A 23677-nucleotide genomic window follows, 5' to 3' on the forward strand; every position below is an offset into this window, starting at 1 on the left:
TACAGTTATAGACTGGACTTCCTGCATACAGAGAGCTCTACTGGGGGTTAGACACACATACTGCTCCCATGCCCGTAGACACAGCTGCACTATACTCACATTACACATGCACTCCTTCTTACACACTATATAAGTAGGTACATAACGCATGCAAGCAGCACAACGCAAGCACAGAGCAGTCTCTAAACTCCATGCGCGGAAGGGACGTAACATGGTCACCTGACATGCGAAAGCCCCAGGCAAAGACTATAGATACTTTGGGGCTAAAAGACCTTTGATGATGTCATAACCACGTGACCCGTCCTTGGCGAGTCAGGCTCTGAGCTGCGCCTCATGCTCAGGCTCTTCCTATCATCAAAAAGCCTGGCTCCTCCTTTCCATGACGTCATCGAAGGTCCTTGCCGCCAGTGGTATCTGACATTTGCTGCCCTGCTTCTGTGTCCTGTAACCCAGGCAGAAAGTGCAGCACATGTCACCTTGATCTGGAGGATTCATGTAGTCATGTCCATCCTGAGGAGGAGCAGAGGTCTCATACCAGGTGAGGCTGTTCTTATTCCTTGTGTAGACCAGCAGTAGTGCTATGTGTTTTATGTTTTATGTACCAGGTGTATTTTACTATTTGAGCATTGGGGAACTTTCCTAAAATGTATTATGCCTGCTGTAAATGCATTGGAAGTTACTCCATTCTGGTTGAACGCCATATTTATGAAGCCTAAGCTCCAGTAGAATGTGCTTAAAGGGATTCTGTCACCTCTTTTTACCCTATAGAGATGCGGACATGCACGGTTAGATCGCCACTAGCATGTCCACAATATACCTGTCCTATATCTGAGTGGTTTTATTGAGTGTAAAAAATGATTTTTTTATATATGTAAATCAGCCTGGACGGGAGCCCAAGGGGCTGCACTAACTGTTCCGGAGCCCAGCCACGCCCCCCTGTGAAGGAGCCCAGCACCGCCTGTATCCACGAATCTCCTCCTTGATCACGAAGTCAGATCGCCGTAATCTCGTGGTGCGCAGTGCCGGCATAGTGTTCCTTCCCTGTGCTGGCATCAGCCTCATGGAAGGAACTGTTCATGTGCGAGCTTGTGCACTGTGAGATTACGGCGATCTGACTTAGTGAGCAAGGAGGAGATTCCTGGATGCAGGTGGTGCTGGGCTCCTTCACAGGGGGGCGTGGCTGGGCTCCAGAACGGTTAGTACAGCCCCTTGGGCTCCTTAACAGGCTGATTTACATAAATATAAATATAATATATATATATATATATATATATATATATATATATATATATATATAAAAAAACATTTTTTACACTCAATAAAACCACTCGGATACGGGACAGGTATATTGCAGACATGCTAGCGGCGATCTAGCCGTGCATGTCCGCAGGTCGATAGGGACAGAATCCTTTTAAGGTCCCTTTCACACGAGCGAGTTTTCTGCGCGGGTGCAATGCGTGACGTGAGCGCATTGCACCCGCACTGAATCCTGACCCATTAATTTCAATAGGTCTGTGTACATGAGCGGTGTTTTTCACGCATCAGTTCTGCGTTGCGTGAAAATCGCAGCATGTTCTATATTCTGCATTTTTCACGCAGCCCTGGCCCCATAGAAGTGAATGGGGCTGCGTGAAAAACTCATTGCATCCACAAGCAAGTGCGGGTGCGATGCGTTTTTCACTAATGGTTGCTAAGAGATGTTGTTTGTAAACCTTCAGTTTTTTATCACACGCGTGAAAACGCATCAAAACGCATTGCACCCGCACAGAAAAAACTGAACAACTGCACGCAATCGCAGACAAAACTGACTGAACTTGCTTGTAAAATAGTGCGAGTTTCACTGAACGCACCCTGAACGCATCCGGACCTAATCCGTCACGCTCGTGTGAAAGGGGCCTGAGGCCCCTTTCACACGGGCGAGTATTCCGTGTGGATGCAATGCGTCAGTTGAACGCATCAGTGCTCCAGACTAAAAAAAATACCTAGTAGCCATTGGCTCCCGAACTGAAAAATTTAGGAGCCAAATCAAATTTTTAGTTGCCAAATCGAAACCGAATCAAAATTCTGGTATCGTGACAACGCTACGCCGATCAAATTTTGATTCGCTTTCGTCACCATAAAAAAGTATTGCGATACTCAATACCGTGCCAAAAAAAAAGAAACACGCGCATTTTATGAAACGTTCGGCCCATAATAGAACAGTCCTATCCTATTTTTTGCGGTGACAAGGTGACTAAAAAAATGGCGAATGCTCACCGCATAGGAGATATTTTTTAAGAATTTAATAGTTTGGACAGCGCTATGTAATATATTTATTTATTGTTTATATATTTTATATGTAAAATTGGGAAAGGGGGGATTTAAACGTAATATTTTAGGGTACTTTCACACTAGCGTTTTTCTTTTCCGGCATAGAGTTCCGTCACAGGGGCTCTATACCGGAAAAGAACTGATCAGTTTATCCCCATGCATTCTGAATGGAGAGCAATCCGTTCAGGATGCATCAGGACGTCTTCAGTTCAGTCATTTTGACTGATCAGGCAAAAGATAAAACCGCAGCATGCTACGGTTTTATCTCCGACGGAAAAAAAATGAAGATTTGCCTGAATACCGGATCCAGAATTTTTCCCCATAGGAATGTATTAGTGCCAGATCTGGCATTCAAAATACCGGAATGCACCCGCACTAAATCCGGACCCATTCACTTCTATGGGGCTGTGCACATGAGCGGTGATTTTCACACATCACTTGTGCGTTGCGTGAAAATCGCAGCATGCTCTATGTTGTGCATTTTTCACGCAACGCAGGCCCCATAGAAGTTAATGTGGCTGCGTGAAAATCGCAAGCAAGTGCGGATGCGGTGCGATTTTCACGCATGGTTGCTAGGATGAAAGTCTATTCACTGTGTTATTTTCTCTTATAACATGGTTATAAGGGAAAATAATAGCATTTTTAATACAGAATGCATAGTAGAAGGTCAATATAATAAACATTGGTGCGCAGTGCGCCCCCCCAACACCACAGTATGATAAACATTGGTGGCGCAGTGCGCCCCCCAATATAATAAACATTGGTGGTGCAGTGCGCCCCCCCAACACCACAGTATAATAAACATTGGTGACGCAGTGTCCCCCCCCAATATAATAAACATTGGTGGTGCGCCCCCCCAATATAATAAACATTGGTGGCGCAGTGCGCCCCCCCAACACCCCAGTATAATAAACATTGGTGACGCAGTGTCCCCCCCCCCCCCAATATAATAAACATTGGTGGGGCAGTGCACCCCCCAACACCCCAGTATAATAAACATTGGTGGGGCAGTGCACCCCCCAACACCCCAGTATAATAAACATTGGTGGCACAGTGCGCCCCCCCAATATAATAAACATTGGTGGCACAGTGCGCCCCCCCAACACCCCAGTATAATAAACATTGGTGGCGCAGTGCACCCCCCCCCCCCCACACCTCAGTATAATAAACATTGGTGGCGCAGTGGGCATTGCCAATGAGGGTTAAAAAATAAATAATTAACTCACCTCCTCCAATTGATCGTCTCCTGTTCTTTCTTCAGGACCTGTCAAAGGACCTGTGGTGACATCACTATGCTCATCACATGATACATCACATGATCCATCACCATGGTAATGGACCATGTGATGAGCTCAGTGACGTCACCACAGGTCCCGAAGAAAGAACAGGAGACCGGTAGCTACGCGATCAACTGGAAGAGGTGAGTTAATTTTTTTTATTATTTTTTAACCCTCATTGGCACTTCCCACTGAGCCAACAATGTTTCTTATACTGGGGTGTTGGGGGGTTGGGGGGGGGGGGGGGGGGCGGTGCACTGCACTGTGACACCAATGTTTCTTATACAAATACAGGAGGCGGGTGCCGAAATCAAATAGCCGGCACCCGACCTTTGTGACAGGGAGCTGCGATCAGCGGCAGTTAACCCCTCAGGTACCGCACCTGAAGGGTTAACTCAACTGCAGCAGATCGCAGCTCCCTGTCATAGAGGTCGGGTGCCGGCTATTTGATTCCGGCACCCGCCTCCTGTATTTGTATTACAGGTCAGTTATCTTCATTGGTGGCGCAGTGGCCACAGCCCCTCCTCCTCCCGTCTCTCTTCTTATTGGCGGAGGTGGCGGCAGCAGCACAGGGGGAGGGAGAGACTCCTTCTCCACTGCGCTGCTGAGAAGAACAAGAGCGGAAAAATCGCGCGTGTTCCCGCAATGCACCCGCACATTTTCCCGCAACGCCCATGTGAAAGAGACCTAAGAGTCGCACCGAGCTCCATGGATTTTCCACACCTGTGAAACTGGCTGCAAAGATTTGCAATAAATCCGCTGCATACCTGACCGTTTCCATTGTGGAGTTTGCCGCAGCTTCTGTGGTGAATCCAAAGCCAAAAATCTGCAAGTATCACATATGGATTTTATTATGGATTTCACCTTTCTGTATTGAAAGGGGTAAAAATCCACAGAAACAATCGACAATTCACATAATGTGGCTGTGATTTGTTAAAGGTGTTGTTTAGGCTTATATAATATTTTTTTTTATATCCTCCAAATAGGTCATCAATATCAGATCGGCGGGGGTCAGTTCCAATCAGCTGTTTGAAGAGAATGCAGCACTTGTATGAGCGCTGTGTTCTCTTCTCTCTTTACCTGCTCGCCGTCTGCATTGCAGCGGCGAGCAGGTGTAATTACATCTGAGCATCTCACGTTGAAGTGAATGGGACGGCTTGAAGCCAGAGCTGCCTCATAGAGGTGAATCAGACGGCTCAGCTGTAATTACACTGCTCACCACTAAGGTTGTGACAGCGAGAAGGCAACGCTTGTATTAATGATGCCTTCTCTTCAAACAGCTGATCGGTGGGGTTGCTGGGAAATTCCCCTGCTGATCTGATATTGATGACCTATCCTGAGGATAAATCATCAATTTAAATAAAGCGGACAACCCCTTTAAAATCATTCAGCTTGCTGCTATTGGCTACTCCTTATGCTGCAGATTTTCTGGCCAGATTTGCAGATCGGCAACATGTGAACATACTATTGGCATGGAATCTGAAACGGGCATCATAGAGGCATCTAATGCAGAAGCTATGGAGCCCAGCAAAGGCTAGCCTCTTCCTCTTATAGGCAAACAAGTGGATAACCCGAGTGTCATGACGTCGTACTTATAGACTCATTGATTGTTCTTTCACGTACGTCCTTAGTAATGGATGCATCTATTGTTCACGTGTTACCATTTCTTCCAGGTCTGATATTTTAATATGGTGTTCACGATATTAAAGGGGTATTCCGGTTATAACGCCCTGTGCCCTGAAGTGAATGAAGCAGCAGGTCAAGCATGCACACTGCTGCTTCATTCATTCTCTCTGGGACTGATGGAAATAGCCCAGTGTTCAAACCCCCCACCAATCCCCTATTCTGGGGATAGGGTATAACTTCACATAATCTATCTAGACTATCCCTTTAATGTTGAGTGTTTTTTTACTAATTTATGTATTTTTTTTATTATTTTTTTTTAGCATTCCGTCCAGCTAGAACATCTACCAGTGTTCAGACCTCAGAGGTGGTCGAAGTAGACACAAATGAGAATGAAATTGTAAACCCAGATTTCACCAATAGGAATCCTCGAAACCTAGAGAGACTTGCGTTGGCAGTTAAGGATCGGGGATGGGGCACAGTGTGGCCGAATCGTCAGTACTGGCATAGGTAGGATAATAATAGAGAATGTGTTCGTGTGTGTGTGTGTGTATATATAATATATATATTCTAGTTGAAAGAATGGCTTGTGAGGGGTCATACAGGACATGCCTAAGGACACTTTCATAAAGTTATTTCTATCAGTGATTGTAAGCCAAAAGCAGGTGCAGATCTAAACACAGTGCAGGAGGAAATCTTTCCCTTAGGCCTCATGCACACGGCCGTTGTTTTGGTCCACATCTGAGCCGCAGTTTTGGCGGCTCGGATGCGGACCTATTCACTTCAATGAGTCTGCAAACTATGCGGACAGCACTCCATGTGCTGTCCACATCCGTTGCTCTGTTCCGTGGCCCCGCAAAAAAAAATATAACATGTCCTATTCTTGTCCGCGCTTTGCAGACAAAAATAGGCAGTTATTTTAAAGGCTGTCCGTGTCGTTCTGCAAATTGCGGAACGCGCACGGACGCCATCTGTGCTTTGCTGATCCGCGATTTGCGGACCGCAAAACACACCACGGCCGTGTGCAATGAGGCCTTATACTTTATCTCTGCTTAGGTTCCGCTTTTGGTTTTGACTCTCAATCATTGATGGAAATCACTGACCAAACACTGACTGTTTAAAGCGGCCTAATGTCTGTATTACACAGGCTGATACCGTTCCGACAATGGCTTTCTAGGCTATTATATGCAGCGATCTCCTCAGCAGCATGGAGAGGAGCGTTCGCTATGCCATCGCTCATCCCCATACTGTCTAGTGGTTCGCCGGCTGTAGATCATTATTAGACAGCACAATCTGCCTCCAGCAAGCACAGATTTTTAAGCATGCTTAAAAGTCTGAATCGCCCAAAGAACGAGTGTTTGCTCGATCATCGGGCAATCAGCGGCAGTATTACAAATGCAAACTCTCGTCGGCCAATGTAATACGTCCTTAACTGGAATGTTTCTTAAAATACATTTTATCTTTGTTTTCCATGCTTCTAAATTTCTGACTCCCAAGTTTTACTAGTCGTTTCTGTATAAAATCGTTAATAATGATTAACGCATGCCTAAACCTTTACACACACATGTATGTAATCCCTGTGTGCACTGCAACAAATAGCATTTAATCTTGACTGCACTACAACAGATTCCTACATAACGCTCTAGAAAATCAGAGTACCTGAAGTAGGTGACATGTTCTTCAGGTACTTCGATTTAAAGGAAAACTACCATTTGCTGAGATTGCCACTTACCAATTCAGATTTAGTCAGATGCGTCTTAGAAACAGACTACAAGCTGCCACTCACTGTATGCCGTTTCTCACAGTGATGGAGCCCATTGCTAGGATTTGGAATACACGGTGACAGCTCCCAAAAAGCTTTTTTCGCTTTTCTGCTGTGAAGACAGCTGTCTGATTTCTGGTTGCTGGTGATATGCTGCCTGACAACTACAGTCTTTTCAGTTGTCAGTCACATTTGTCAAGTGTCTTGTCTCTATTAAAGGGGTTATCTGGGAAATGGTAATCATGACTTATCCTCAGGATAGGTGATCATTATTACATCAGCGGGGGTCTAAGTCCCGGCATCCCTGCTTTTCAGCTGTTTCAGGAAGCCACTGCTCTGGTGTGCAATGCAGGATCCCGGCAGCTTTCCGAGGACAGCACCATACATCATATAGTGGCATTGCTTGGTATTGCAGCTCAGCCCTATTGACTTGAATAGGGCTAAGCTGCAACTAGACCATGTGACCAATGTACAGTGATGTCGCTGGCCTAGGAAGAAGCTACAGTGCTCAAGGCCTCATCTAACAACTGATCAGTGGGGGTCCCAGGTGTTGGACCCATGCAGATATGATATTGATGACCTATCCTGGGGTTACCGTAAGTCATAAATATCTTTTCCTGGATACCCCTTTAACTATTGTGTCTCACATTATTCAGTCTTCAGCCTATGGTAGAACTGCCTGGAGAGGGTACAGGGAGAACTGGTTTTAAAGGGCTTATCCAACCCCTATAATGACCACACACACACACACCGACGTCACCTGTGATGCTAGAGCGGCTCATCCCCATCGCGGCCTGCTATTTGCTTAGGGTGTCTGTCACTAGTTTATGCTGCCCTCAGGGCACCAAAAAACTACTGACAAATTCCCTTTAACCTTATTTTAACCAAAACCAATTTGTTAAAGGGGTTGTTTGGTTGAAATCGGACAACACGGGACCTGCCTGCAATAAAGAAGTCATCATTACTTGACAGGTCCTGCGCTGCTGTTTTTATTATTTTTTTTTACCTGGCTGCACTGGTGTCATCAGGTGGACAACACGTGACCACTGTAGTCAAGGTACACAGATCCTGGCTGGGAGAGGCGGATAGTTGGCGCAGGATCTGCCAGGTAAGCAATGAGCACTTCTTTATTCCTGGCTTATCCCCTCTGTTGTCTAGTTTCTTCCTAAAACCGGACAACCCCTTTAAGAGTAAACTTCATGGGTAAAATAAAAAAGTTCTCTGCTAATGTAGTTCTCTGAATAATACAGGTTATTTTCTTTTCCAGGATACGACTAGAACGTACTGGGCATCACGTGCACGCAAGCGTGGAACATTGTAGTGGCAATGTTGTACTTTCTGCCTCCACCCAAGAATGGGCCGTGAAGAAACATCTTTACAGTACGAAAGATGCCATGGCTTGTGAGAATGTTGGTAGGATATTGGCTCAACGCTGCTTGGAGGCTGGAATACATTTTATGTTGTTTCGGGAGATCCCATGGGTGTTCCGCAGTGAGTCGGTAAGATAAAAACGTGTTCTGTTATGAATCCAAACTGCATATTCTGCTGCATTCAGAACTGTAATAGTCTTCTAAAGTCTTCTGGATAGTTCATCAGTATTTGATTGGTGAGGTCTATACATGCCGATTATAGGTCATCAGTATGTAGGTAGGTCAGATAGGTCAGCGGTATTTCCTGGAAAACCTCTTTAAAGGGCTTCTGTCAGCCCACTAAACCGTTTTTTTTTGTTTACTAATAATCCCTATACTGCGAGCTCTGCATACATAAGTTAAATAATCATTTTGGTTCAGTAGAATTTGATAAAAAGCTATTTTTAAAATATGCAAATTACCTTGCTACCAGCAAGTAGGGCGGCTACTTGCTGGTAGCAGCCGCATCCTCCGATCCTAATGACGCCCCCTCCGCATTGTGATTGACAGGGCCAGGGAACGGAATCGTTCTCTGCTGGCCCTGCCTGTTTGCATTCAATATCTGGCGCTTGCGCCGTGGCCGTACCTATCTTCAATCTGCGCAGGCGCACTGAGAGGCGGCCGCTCCATCCTCAATGCGCCTGCGCCGATGATGTCATATCTACACCAGGCGCATTGAGGATGGAGCACCGAGCGAGCGGCCGCCTCTCAGTGCACCTGCGCAGATTGAAGATGGGTACGGCCGCGGCGCAGGCGCCAGATATTGTTTGTGCACACTCGGAGCACTCCAGGCCACTGCCCCAACTAGTGATCGTTGAGCGTTTCTGACACGTTGTTCCGTCATCAGTGGTTATTGGGATATAGGAATCATGCCTAAAGAGAACTCTAAAATGAACATAACAAATACTTTATTCAACTATATTCTAAAAAATAGGACAGGGCCGTTTAAATCCATAAGGTAGATAACCTCTGTCAGGGTCAAGCTGTAACACGTAGTCTAGGGAGGGAATGGGGTGAGCCTGGTACGTGATGTAGCCAGTGCCCTGTAAGTGGCGCTTTTTGTAAATTGCCCATACACTTTCCCTCCACTCCTAGATCTGCTTTTCTGCCCTGTAGACCATCTTATGGTGCTCAGGCTATCAATATTATTGCCCTATTGCACCTAAAGAAACAATCTAGAGAGGCACGAAAACAATGATGTTTCCGAATAAGCTATTGCACCATTGTGTTAATTGGAGAAGCCTCTCCTGATTACATAAGTCCCCTGTGTAAATGGAAGAGCATGCTGATGCCCACAGCTTGAAAACACCACTAAGGGCTTGTTCACATCACCATTATGCATTCCGTTATAATGGAAATCAAAACTGAAGCCTTTTAGGAGGCATTCCATTTGGTCCATCACAATAGAAGTCTATGGGAAAGCCTAACGGATCCGTCTGGTTTCCGTTATGCTGGACAGAAAACAGTCCTGTCCACTTTGCACAGGCAGTGCCAGAATACATCTCCCAGTCCTGGCTATAGACCTTGGGTTATAGATTCTGGCATAGTCTACTGACTGCCTATTAATGTGATGATATATTCTGAGACTCTCTGGACCGAAAGACACAAGAGCAGAACAATAGACATGACGCTTTTATGTAAAATTAGTGGAACTGCTCTTTATTGGCTGTCTGACAACCCCTTTATGTATATTGTGGCACCTATTGTATATTTGTGATTGGAACAGAAAATATTGTTTTGAATGTTATTGAAAAAATATCAGGAATATTACGCTAATGTAAGTTATTGATGTATGCTGACCGATTCTCTTAAAACGTCAAGATTCATTCTTTGCTTTTTGTGAGAGTTAAAGGCTCATGCACACAGCCGTGCTCGGTCCGGGCAACACAGCCCGTGTGTCAGCCACATCTCCCGGACCAATGGCGGCTTCTCTGACCTGAACTCATTGCATCATAAATCACTATGATGCAGTCTGTTCGGGTCAGAGGAGCCGCTGTTGGTCTGGGGGATGCGGCTGACACATGGGCCCTGTTCCCCAGACCAAGCACGGCTGTGTGCATGATCCTTCATGGGGCCACAGAGCTAAACTCTACCCTGCACACTGCAGTGCTAAACCAGCCCTGCCATCCCTTCATTCTCAGAACAGGTGGGGGACCATGCAGTCGGATCACCACTAATCAGAAAGTGATGGGTTGAGGATCACTAACCATACTTTTACACACGAAAGGCGTTTCACATTATTGCCACTGCTTGTTAAATGGGTGTCATTGTATATGTCTAACTATGTTTTATACATAAAGCACAACTTCCTCATCACCTCTTTGTAGCGCATCATTTGCAGCCACATATGGAACGACCCATCCTTGCTGTTTTTGATTTGCATTAAAAAAGCACTACCACAAAAATGTATATTCTCTCTGACCGGTCAGAAAGATACATGATGTAAACTGTAGTGAAGGTAATCTTCTTACCAGTGACTGTATTTGTGAGTTATAACCTCCCTTCTGATCCTCGGCTGTGTCCTGTCACCAACCCTCTGATTGCCAAGTGACACAGGACAGGAAGTCAGTTACTTCTACTACTATTCATTCCTATAAGACAGCCATTGAGGCTACCATAGCAATATATAGAGAAACTGACTTCCTGTCCACTTATAAGATGCTGCGATAGTTGGAGATCAGAGTGTTGGTCACATGGCACAGCTGAAGATCAGAAGGGAGGTTATAACTCACAGATACAGTCACTAGTAAGAATATTACCCTCACTACACTTTACATCATGTACCTTTATTATCAGGTCAGAGAATAAACATTTTTGTGGGAGTGCTTCTTTAATAAAGGTTTCAATCAGAAGTGGAAATGGAACCTCTTGAAATCTTCAATTTCCTTTCTTTCTATCTCCCGGTGTCATGAATTAGCATGAATTAGCTGCATAGGTCAAGCAGCCGTGTTCTCTATGTAATTAATGTGGTTGATTATTCTATTTAATCTCACGCTTCTGCACGTGCAAACCCCGGTGGTTGTCTCAGTTTGCATTATTTGCATATTACACAAACAAGTAAAGGACATTGCCATGTCAATATATACACAGGAGGGCCCACACTGTTTTCCCATGCTATCGTTGCTTTGTATGTCCCTTTATTTGCTCGGTTTCAGCTTAAAAGCATCCTTATTTACCTTGGAAGTCGAGTAGCAGTTCATAAATGTATTCATCAGTCAGTCGGGCTTAGTTTGTGCTGTTGATGAAGGATAACTAAATAGTGTGGTCATTTTTCAGGCTCATCTGTGCATTTGGCTCTGGCGTGGTCTGTGTTTGTTCCTATCTTGTGATTAGGTAATGAAGAGACGGAGATGAGAGAGCTGCAATCGGCTTTCATTCAAGATGAAGTAAATGTATCAATGCACAGACAAGACTTCTTCTCCACTTCAGAAAAAACTACCGAAAAAGACAACAACATTCGGGTTATATTACCATTTAATGCCCAACATAAAAAAAAAAAGTAGAAAAGATGATATACAAACACTGGCACCATCTTTTGAGAGATAAATTATATAGAACCTCTATTACCCAAAAATCCATACATCACATATACCAAAGCTCCTAACTTAGGCCTAAGGGTAGCTCCAACTGCAAGTAGGAGAATAACAGAAACTAAACCGAACTGGTTGTCACTTAAAGGGTTTTTTCAAATGTGGTCGATGCAAGAATTGTAGAATCGCCAACTTCCCTGAAAAAAAACCCCATCTCAAATCAATTCAACACATAATACGTTCTAATATCAAATTAAAGAACATCTATCTTGTGACTCTGCAGATGTCATATACCTATTACAATGTCCATGTCGAAAACAATACATTGGGAGGACCAAGAGACCATTTAGGAAAAGTGTCAGAACACATATCAAATATTAGAAAAGGATACGATCAACATTCTGTTTCAAAACATTTCATAGACCATCACAATAAGGATCAGACATTACTCATCTTTACAGCCTTTGAAAAGGTCAAGAGACACTGGAGAGGTGGGAACCATATATCTAGGATGTCAAGGATAGAATGCAGAAGAATTTTTGAATTTGAGACGATAATTCCCATGGGTCTAAACGCAGAGATGGAGATTTTTGGATTCCAATAGATTCAGGCTGGGTGCCTTCTGGGGACGTGACATCGAAGTACGGCTGTCTACCAGCACCTCGATCTCTCCCCCCTGTGGGGGCCCCCATTCCTGACCTCCATAAATATACTTTACACACTAGAATACAATAAGCAAGAAATAAGAAAAACATGAAAAGGCGTATCTTCTAGAAATATGAAAAAATTACAAACAGGAAAATTAACACCTACATTTACTAAAAATACAATCCTCTATAAGGGTCCTGCACTTCACCATTGAGTGTGTATGTATATATATATATATATATATATATATATATATATCCATAAAAAGATTCAGGCAGCACTCCCTTTAGTGCAGAAATAAATGTAGGTGCCCGCGGTGGTCCCTCGATATGGGACAAATTCAGTAGAGAAGGAAAGTCCGCAGCACTCCTTTAAGTAAAAAAGTGAATTTTATTCACACATGTCAGACAACGTTTCGGTCCTCTCACAGGACCATTTTCAAGTCAAGCCACTTGACTTGAAAATGGTCCTGTGAGAGGACCGAAACGTTGTCTGACATGTGTGAATAAAATTCACTTTTTTACTTAAAGGAGTGCTGCGGACTTTCCTTCTCTATATATATATATATATATATATATATATATATATATATATATATATATATATATATATATATATATATATATATATATATAAAAAAAATGAGGCAGCACAGTGGGTTCAATCAGTAGAAGGGTGCACGGCCCAAAGGATAAGCAGTCCTTGTATACAAAAGATCAAAAAAGGCAGCACTACTAAAGGAGTGCTGCCTTTTTTTGATTTTTATATATATATATATATATATATATATATATATATATATATATATATATATATATATATATATATATATATATTTCCACAGTCGTCTCCATGACACCACATGCTGAGATTGACTCCCTCCTGATTGGACAGGAAAAACACAGAGAGGTTAAAACCCCCACCCCCTCCTCACATCACCAGTGTTTTTCCTGTCCCATCAGGATAAGGAAGCAGGAGAGGTGCACGGAGCTCGTTGGGCTCACCTGGAGTATCGTCTCATCTACAGGCCGAGGTCGGATCTGCAGTGCAGCTCTCCCTCCTCTGTTCGGTTAGGCCTGGGCTCGGGCACACACGTAGTGCCCCTGCGAAGATTCCCTCTGTGGCGGTCCAGGAGGGCTTGATGCAGAGGGAAGGAGGACGCGGCGGATCGGCGCTGAGATGCGTCCCTTCCGGCTGGCAGGCAAGTGACGTCAGACGCCAGGGGCGGAGCAAGCGCGCTGACGTCATCCACATGCGCCACAGGTCCTGAAGCGAGGGAACACCATAAAAACGCACAGGACCTGGGTAATGGCGCCCTGCTTAAGCGTGGCTCATACTAGGAGCATCTTTGTGCGGTCGGGAGTCAAGATGAGCACCCCCCTCACGCCGGGCTCTGGAACCGAGCCTGCATCAAACCCTGGGACAGTGAGTAACATGCTCTCAGGCATATGATTTGTATGGTGGGTTCAGTTTGCTCATCCTTTCCTCCCTTAACATTTTCAGGGAGAAAAGGATTCCACTTCTGCAGCAAAAAAAAACCCAAAAATGTGGTATTTGCGGCAAGAGATTATCTAACACAGGATCCAAAGCCCTGTGTAAAGAATGTACAGCCAGTGTCATCAAGGCTGAGTCTTCTGGTTTAATTGAAGACATTAGAAAAGTGGTAAAAGAGGAGGTCCAGCTAGCCTTAGCTGCCAGAGAACCCACTCCCCCCAAAGTTGCTCCCACTCAGGATTCCCGTAGTGTTAAATCACTCATCCTGGATTCCGACTCTGAGGGACTGGCGGTCTCAGACTCCGAATCGGTGCAAAAGCACCCAGGATCTTCAGACGAAGAGAGCGAATATAAGCGCTTCCTGTTCAATCCTGAAGATATTGAGGAACTTATCAGGGCCATCAGGGCCACCATTCAGATGGAGATGCCTAAAGCCCCTAAGTCTACCCAACAAGAAATATTTGGGGGTCTAGGGGAAAGAAAGAAGGCGGTTTTTCCGGTCCCTGATAGTGTACAAAAACTAATTCGATCAGAATGGGAAAAACCGGATAAAGGATCCTTTATCCCAAGGGGAATTAAGAGACGCTACCCCTTTAGCCAAGAGGATTGTACGGATTGGGAAACTATTCCAAAAGTGGACGCGCCTGTGGCCAAGGTAGCAAAACATACGGCCCTGCCGTTTGAGGACTCAGCACAGTTGAAAGATCCTCTAGACAGGAAAACGGAGAGTCTCTTGCGAAAGACCTGGGAGACTACGGCGGCCCTTCTCAAACCAGGCGTCGCCTCTACATGTGTGGCCAGAACACTGAACCTCTGGCTAGACCAGCTAGAGATACATCTGGTTAACAAAACGCCACGAGATCAAATTCTAGAGAGCTTGCCTCTACTAAAGATGGCAACCTCGTTCCTAGCAGACGCAGCAGCCGAATCAGTGAAACTATCTGCCCGTACAGCTGTTCTCTCAAATACTGCGAGAAGGGCATTATGGCTCAAAGCGTGGTCAGGAGACATCACATAAAAAAATAAATTAATCGCACTCCCCTTCCACGGTCAGTACGTCTTCGGTGAAGATTTGGACAAAATCCTAGACAACGCAACAAATAAAAAAAGGGGGTTTCCCGAGGAAAGATATAAACAAAAGAGACAGCCCTTTCGTGACCGATTTTTTTTCAACCCGAAAATAAAAAAGATAAAGGGAAGACTGGGAGGTGGAGTTATGCGAAGGGAGGCAGAGGGAGAAGTTTCCTCTTCAACCCAAACCGGGCAGAGGCCTCCTCATCCAATAGCAAACAATGACGCTATACCTGTGGGGGGAAGACTCAGCTCCTTTCTAAAATCTTGGGAGCACGTAACAAACAGCAGGTGGATCTTAAGTATTATACAGGAGGGTTATCAGATAGATCTTCTTCCCCCCCCCCCCACAGAAATACGTAATCACTACCCTTCCCCCATCTCAAACTGTGACCTTAAAAAAAGATATAAAAAACCTATTAACCTTGGACGCCATAGAGCCAGTTCCAAAAAATCTGACAGGGCTGGGATTTTATTCCCGCCTCTTCATTATAAAAAAAACCAAACGGGAAATCCAGGGTAATTATAAATCTGAAACATCTAAACAAATATGTAAGATATCAAAAATTCAAAATGGAGACCCTGAAGTCAGCAGTGAAGCTCTTGAAGAAGGACGCGGTGATGGCCACAATAGATTTAAGCGACGCTTATTATCATGTTCCAATTCACAGGTCATCAAGGGAGTTTCTAAGGTTCGCAGTAAAATTGGAGGGAAACATTCAACATTTCCAGTTCAGGTGTCTCCCCTTCGGGATCTCTTCTGCCCCGAGGGTTTTTACCAAAATAATGGCGGAAGCCTTGACAACCTTGAGAGAAAAGGCAATTTGTGTGATCCCCTATCTGGACGACCTACTGGTAGTGGCAGACAACATAGAGACCATGGAAAACCATCTCGGGTTAGTCCTGGGGCATCTACAGAACCTAGGTTGGATCATCAATTGGGAAAAATCGGATTTAATCCCATCCAAACGGAAAGATTTTCTGGGCATAACCTTAGACACAGTCTCCCAAAGATCTTTTCTGCCACCTCAAAAGATAGTAAAGCTTCAGACAGCTTTGAGGAAGTTCAAGAAGGAGAAATTCTGTTCGATAAGACAGGCCATGAAGGTATTAGGGAGTCTGTCTGCTTGCATTCCAGCAGTAGCCTGGGCACAGTTCCATCTAAGACCACTTCAAAAATTCATCTTAGACAAATGGAACAGATCACAATTAACCCTAGAGAGGAGAATATTCTTAGATACAAAGACCAAAAAATCGCTAACTTGGTGGCTCAGCAGATCCAACCTAGAAAACGGGATTTTCTGGGCACAAGATCTCCCTCTAGTCATCACAACAGATGCCAGTCTCCACGGTTGGGGAGCGATCGTCCAGGGGAACTCCTACCAGGGAACATGGGGGAGTTACGTAAGTCAGCAATCCTCAAATTTCAAGGAGCTGAAGGCAGTGTGGGAAGCACTGAAACATACGAGTCAGCTGGCAGAAGGACGTCACGTCCTAGTCTACTCGGACAACGCTACAGCCGTGGCCTTCATCCAACACCAGGGAGGCACAAGGCATCACCTGTTACAGAACCTGGCGAACAAAATCTTTTCCTGGGCAGAAAGCAACATTCAATCTCTTTCAGCGGTTCATCTGAAGGGAGTATTAAACATTCAGGCCGATTACCTAAGCCGGCACAGACTAGACCCTGGGGAATGGATGTTAGCCCCAGAAGTCTTTCACTTAATCACAAAGAAATGGGGCAGGCCGACGATAGACCTGTTTGCATCCAGGAGAAATCATCAGCTAAACCAGTTCTTCTCCCTCAACCCCAGGGATCATCCGGGGGCAGTAGACGCCTTCAATCAGAGCTGGACAACAAACCTAGTCTACGCATTCCCCCCATTTCCGCTTATTCCCAAAGTATTACAGAAGTTCCTAAAGGAGAGTTGTACACTAATACTGATAACCCCCTTCTGGCCCAAAAGAAGTTGGTTCTCCCTCTTGAAAGCCCTCAGCGTGGAAGCTCCTTTCCTTCTACCTCGGAGGCCGGACCTTCTAAGTCAGGGGCCCATCACTCACCCAGACCTGGAAATACTAAAATTATCAGCCTGGATTCTGAAGAATCCAACTTATTAAACTTCGGTTTATCAAAAAAAGTAGTGAACACCTTACTCCTTAGCAGGAAGCAGACTACCAACGATAAGTACCAAAAAATATGGAAGAAATTCGCGGATTGGTCTGGAACCTCCTTCAACCAGTTCAGAGCCAACATCTCACTAATCCTGGATTTTCTTCAAGAAGGGCTAGATTTAGGGCTATCCCCTAATACCCTTAGGGTCCAGGTATCGGCCTTAGGGGCACTATATAATACCAAGCTAACGGAACATCCCTGGATATCCAGATTCCTTAAAGCAGCAGATAGGATCAGACCTACGATTAAAAACATGGTGCCACCATGGAACCTTAATACGGTACTAGGGGGTCTAACCTCCAATCCATTTGAACCTCTGGACTCTATTCACATCAGATGGCTTACAATTAAAACTATATTTTTGGTGGCAATAACCTCAGCCAGAAGGGTCTGTGAGCTGCAGGCCTTGTCCATCCAAGAACCATTCCTTACAATATTTGAGGACAGATTAATTTTCAAATTAGATCCAACTTTCCTCCCCAAGGTAGTCTCGACCTTTCATAGGTCTCAGGACATTGTTCTCCCTTCGTTCTGTAACGATCCGAAAAACGATCAGGAATCTACTTACCACACATTAGATGTCCGGAGAGCGGTATTAAAGTACCTGGAAGCTACCAGTCTTTGGAGAATAGACAAAAATCTGTTTGTCCAATTTTCAGGTCCCAACAAGGGGAGGAAAGCGGCGAAAAGTTCCATCTCTAGATGGATTAAGATGGCCATCTCGGAAGCATACAAAGCTCAGGGAAAAGATGTCCCCGCTTCACTAAAGGCACATTCTACGAGAGGCATGGCCGCCTCCTGGGCGGAAAAAGCTTCAGCCTCCTTACAACAGATTTGCAGGGCAGCAACCTGGAAGAGAGCTCATACTTTCACTAAGCACTACAGGCTAGACTTAGCCGCTAATGATGACCTAAGATTCGGACGTAAGGTCCTGTCGGCAGTCGTCCCCCCCTAATGATATCTTTGATATTATCTCAGCATGTGGTGTCATGGAGACGACTGGGGAAATGAGTATTACACTCACCGGTAATCCGGTTTCCTGGAAGTCTCCATGACACCACATACATCCCACCCTTTGTTCTGCTATTAGCTATTATCCTTTCATCCTGGGGTTCTTCGTTAAAATACACTGGTGATGTGAGGAGGGGGTGGGGGTTTTAACCTCTCTGTGTTTTTCCTGTCCAATCAGGAGGGAGTCAATCTCAGCATGTGGTGTCATGGAGACTTCCAGGAAACCGGATTACCGGTGAGTGTAATACTCATATATATATATATATATATATATATATGTGTGTATATATATATATGTGTATATATAGATATATAATATATAATTTTTTTTTATTTTTATTATTTTCATGATATTTTATATTTTCATTTTATTGTACAACATAATTTTTATTTTATTTTTTTATGTATTTATATTATAAATACTGTTGAACATCATATATTATCCCTTCATCATTTCCCCTCTATATCATATTATATGGAACAATAGAAGTATTCTAATGGGAATATATCTGTTTATTTACTTTAATTCGGACAAAATAATCCAGTCCAAGCTTTACATATCATTAAAAAGGTCTACACCGCTCATTTTACTAATTGATTACAAATTGATCACTGGATATATACCTGTGAAAAGAAATGGCTATGTATACCCACTGATGAAGGAGCACGGGGCTCCGAAACGCGTCTGGCAAATACAATAGCCATAGCGGGCTAACAAAAAGCAGTACTATTTAAGGCGCAGAAATACATTGAATCGAGACAGCACACAAGTGGAGCAAGTATTCCCTCGTATCGGCAGGATTACTTTCGCCCACATCTAAATTAAAAAACCCGCTCCTGACCATGTGGGACGCACGGGAGAGCGTACATCGCTAGCACGGATACTATACTAACCACGTGGGACGCTGAGGAGAGCAAACATCGCCACCATCGCTGTGTAGATCCACACTGCAGATCCTTATTGATACATCATTTATCCAGGAGCGGTAATATACCTTTAACATTATTAAAGGTCACATAAAATAGCAATATCATTGTGCATTGTTCCATGAAAGGAACAATATTGCTTATATAAAACACCTTGATATACAAACTTTTTTATCCCTGTAACCCTTGGAGGGCCTGGAAAGTATACCCTTGGGAATACAGTGACAGACCTATCTCAATGACAATTTGATTGATATAATGGAACGCTAATATTGGCATTTCTGATCAATTTACAGACTAATCAGATATCTCTCTTTTCCCCCCTATCAAGAGCCCATCATTTGGATTCATCATTTTGCATACTGCTGTTGCTGCTTTTATCCTTGCTGCTACTAGAGATATATATACTTTCAATTGTCGCTATAGGATCCCTGCCGTCACTCATTTATTGCTGACGTTGATCTATTGCTGTTTTTAGCTGTTTTTTATAGCTGCTATTTTTGGATACTATTTATTGGTAGTATCGCATTTCTATTGTTCATTGATACTACTTTTTCTGCATCGTTATTGCTTTATGATTGATAATATCTCATTTCTACTGTTTATTTGTTTGATGTGACTGTCATAATAGTTGCATATTCATATTTATATTTATATATGGACGGACGGTAAATCCTCCCCTTCCCCTTTTCATATATAACTTATTGAGTTATCTACCTCGTTGATGCACCCATATTTATTTTTGTATTGAGATATCCATTAATCCGAATAGGTGAGCCGCTGATATACACATTAAATGTATCAATTAATTTATGCAGAGCTTTTCTCCGAAAAATGTATTGGGGAGATTTATCAAAATTGGTGTAAAGGAAAGCTGGCTTAGTTGCCCATAGCAACCAATCAGATTCCACCTTTCATTTTCCAAAGGAGATCTGAAAAATAAAAAGTTGAATCTGATTGGTTTCTATGGGCAACAAAGCAAGTTTTCCTTTACACCTATATTTTTATATATACTTACAGTCTAAAAATTGCTCTGTACAGAGCATGGTCCTAACTTTTTTTATTTTTGCAGCTACAGTGGCCCTTCTTTCCCTAACCTGCTACCTACCTGGCCTCCCCAAGAGTGATGGTTTCAACAATTTGCAGGTTTCCACTAGCTATTTGCATGCTATTAGCATGTAAGTGAAAGATAGAAATACAGCATAGAGCTCAATAGTGCAGCTATTGTTCCACAGGGCAAGTACAGTAGCAGTCCGAGAATGAGCGGTAATCTTCGTAGGGTTGAGATCTATTGATTGATGGTCTCACTAGTGCAAAGTCAATGGTTGCCTGATTTGGAAGGGTGCTTCAGATAACTACCCCGCTGCTTTATGACAAATTGCAATACATTCACAAAAGTATAAGAGACTTTCTTTAGGAAACTTTTTTTTTTTTTTTTTTTTTTTTTTGCTTCCATGTGGAGTTGATAAGCCACACTTCCAACTTCACTATTTATCCATTCTGATTGCAACTACACAAAACTAAAAACTAACTCAATCATCTAGACTGACTCCACACCCCTTCTAGTTTTCACATATCTGATAAATAGGTGCCTCTGGTTGATATAATTTCCATGAAAGTACGGTATACATGCAACAACAAACTATGCATTTAGTAAACTAAATATACAATATTAATCTATATTCTAAAAATCAATGTCTATTTGTCTGGCTGTCCTCTATAGGCATCCAAACACCTAGACACCAAATTTGGGACACAGGTATATCAGGTGTCTGGGAAGGTTTTTGTAAAGTTCTCAGCTCTCTAGGATGTACTGTTCTTGATATATTTCCGTAAAATGCAAATATGGCACCATCCCATGACCTGTTTTAGCCCATAGAAGCTTGCAGGTCCTTCACATAGCCTAACTGACATACACATGGTCACATGACCCTTATTAGCCAATAGAAGCTCATAGGTCCTTCAGTCTTCACCTCACTGACATACAACGTTTTTTTACTCCAGGTTTCCATAATAACTCTTAACAACTGTTACGAGGGGGTGGAGTGCTGTGGAGGTCACTGTTAAGGGGGAGCGGGGTGCTGTGGAGGTTACTGTTAAGGGGGAGCAGAGTGCTGTGGAGGTTACTGTTAAGGGGGAGCAGAGTGCTGTGGAGGTTACTGTTAAGGGGGAGCAGGGTGCTGTTGGGGTCAATGTTAAAGAAGCAGGGTGCTGTGAAGGAACTGTTAAGGGACTGGGGCTCTGTGGACGTCAGTGTTATGGGGGACAATTAAAAATGAAATAAACGGTGTAACTGCTGGGGTATATAGTGCTACTAGCGATTTCGCTGTTTAAAAAAACAAAACAAGGGCATGGATTGGCCTCTTGGGCACCCTTGGAACACATCCACTAAGCACACAAAGAGACCAACACTTAATTTTTCAAGAAGTACTAGTCATTGGCATCATAAAGGCAGTAGTAAATAAATGTTGTCATTTCTTATTGAATTCAGACTCTTCACTGTTTTTTGTTTTCTAGGTGCAGAGGTTTCGAAATGCAATGATTGAAGGTGGAATAGTGTTAAGTGAACCAAGACGCATATATGAATGACGACATAATAGGTGCAATTGCTGTCAGGAGTACAAAGACCTACTAAGTTTACCTGCTTCTTGGATCTCGGTGTAACCACAGCTATCTCTTGGAGCTGGCATACACATTTCTTGAAAACTCCTTCTGCATATTAAGCAGAACTCCATCTCTAAAACTTTCTAACCTTTTGTTGAGTTGTGATGCTGCTCCACATCATTGCCACATGTTGACATTTCAGGTTCATGTCATGAAATTACCTTCATCTGTCAATGTTAGTCCATCAGTTAATATTTTGCTGAGATTTTTTTTCAATGAACTATTCCTATTAAAAATACAATTTCAATAACGCTTGGTTGGACATGAAATTGATTGTAGCGAAGTGTACTGAGCGGCTTATTCAACCTTTCCACACTGGCACTGCTATTGGTACAACCCCGAAACCTCTTTCTTCCCTGTTGCAAATAGTGTAAATCTCCATATAGCATCTTCTCTGACAACTAGGATTTTTTACTAACTGGAAAATCTATCTTTATAACAGTCTACTGTGTCATGTTTTAGGTCACATTATTATCATATTTGGTCTGACTGATAGCTCAGGGGACCCGTCCTTAAATATATTGCCACCAATGGTTGCAGATTTGCTTACAGATAGATGGAGACATCATCTTGGCTCGCTTTATTAAAAAAAAACTTTGTTTCATGATATTGTATCTCAAGATGTCTATCCTAAGTCTGTGCCAGCGGTTCTGTGATGAATTGCAATTTGTCACAGGTTTTGCTAGAATGTTGTGATTTGTACATGGTGGGCCATTTATGGCCATAAATTCCCAATAAGTTTGATGTGTCACATGACCCTCTTCCTATTGAAAAAACAAAAGTTGGATTCAAAATGGCCGACTTCAAAATGGCCGCCATGGTCACCACCCATCTTGAAAAGTTTCCCCCCTCACATATACTAATGTGCCACAAACAGGAAGTTAATATCACCAACCATTCCCATTTTATTAAGGTGTATCCATATAAATGGCCCACCCTGTATTTATTTAGAATTTTTGAGTTCTTAACCCATTTCCACTCTGTGATGTACCATTCAGGAGCCGGGCCTTCGCTATAGCTTGTAGGTGCTAACGGTAAGCGTCCGTCTCTCATTGCCGCGGTAGGTGATAAATCCCAGCAATTTAACTCCTCAGGTTTCGCACAGCATCTCAGAAGCAATAGCAACCACAGTATCTGAGCAGTTAGAAGGAGCTCCCTTTGTCCTCCAATTGGCATAAAAGAAGCAGTGGTGATGAGTACTTGGCATGGCCGCCTTCTCAAGGCCTGTCAGTATGACTATGTTTTTGATACAGGAGTGTATAGTAAATGCGATCACAAGAACAAAGGTTCAAGTCACTAAGGGACTGTAAAAAAAACAAAAACAACATAACACCACCATAACAAAAAACTAATTATTGGCATCGCCTTATCCTCAACAACCCTATTATTTAAACCACACAGGGAACACTGTAAAGAAAAGAAAACCCCAATGCTGGAATTGTCATATTTTTTATTTATTTTTTGGTCGCCTTGCCTCCCTAATTGAGGGTCATTTATCAAGACCGGTGTTTAAGACACAGGTCTTAATAACCCCTATATATGGCGGTGAATCCACCAAAGGCCTATGCATCCAGCGCCAGTTCTATATGTAAGACAACTTTCGAGCTGTCATACATTTAGACAATTTTCTACACCAAAAACAGTCGTAGAAAATGATTAATGAGACGGGCCAGTCTGTTCTGATGGGCATACCCTTGTATTATGATTTCATGCAAAACTGAATGCCTCTAATGGCTTTTCGTTTGGATTCTGTGAAAACGGAATAATGTGCCGAAAAA

The 23677-nt window shown here is 43.4% G+C and overlaps 1 protein-coding gene across 2 annotated transcripts; it reads left to right on the plus strand.

The window, feature by feature from the left end:
- The first annotated feature begins 389 nt into the window (after window positions 1–389).
- On the plus strand, window positions 390–22149 carry MRPL18 (mitochondrial ribosomal protein L18). Of its 2 annotated transcripts, XR_006387812.1 has the most exons (5): window positions 390–538; window positions 5534–5720; window positions 8240–8471; window positions 20308–20381; window positions 21753–22149. XR_006387812.1 is itself a non-coding variant. In XM_044279747.1 (4 exons), exons 1-4 carry the CDS (start codon window positions 502–504, stop codon window positions 21822–21824), a joined length of 528 nt encoding a protein of 175 aa, XP_044135682.1. In that variant the 5' UTR covers window positions 390–501; the 3' UTR covers window positions 21825–22149. The 2 variants fall into 2 exon arrangements, 1 of the variants encoding a protein (XP_044135682.1); XM_044279747.1 differs by lacking the exon at window positions 20308–20381.
- Window positions 22150–23677: the final 1528 nt, after the last annotated feature.

The sequence above is a fragment of the Bufo gargarizans genome, chromosome 2, assembly GCF_014858855.1.
Source record: "Bufo gargarizans isolate SCDJY-AF-19 chromosome 2, ASM1485885v1, whole genome shotgun sequence".
NCBI lineage: Eukaryota > Metazoa > Chordata > Amphibia > Anura > Bufonidae > Bufo > Bufo gargarizans.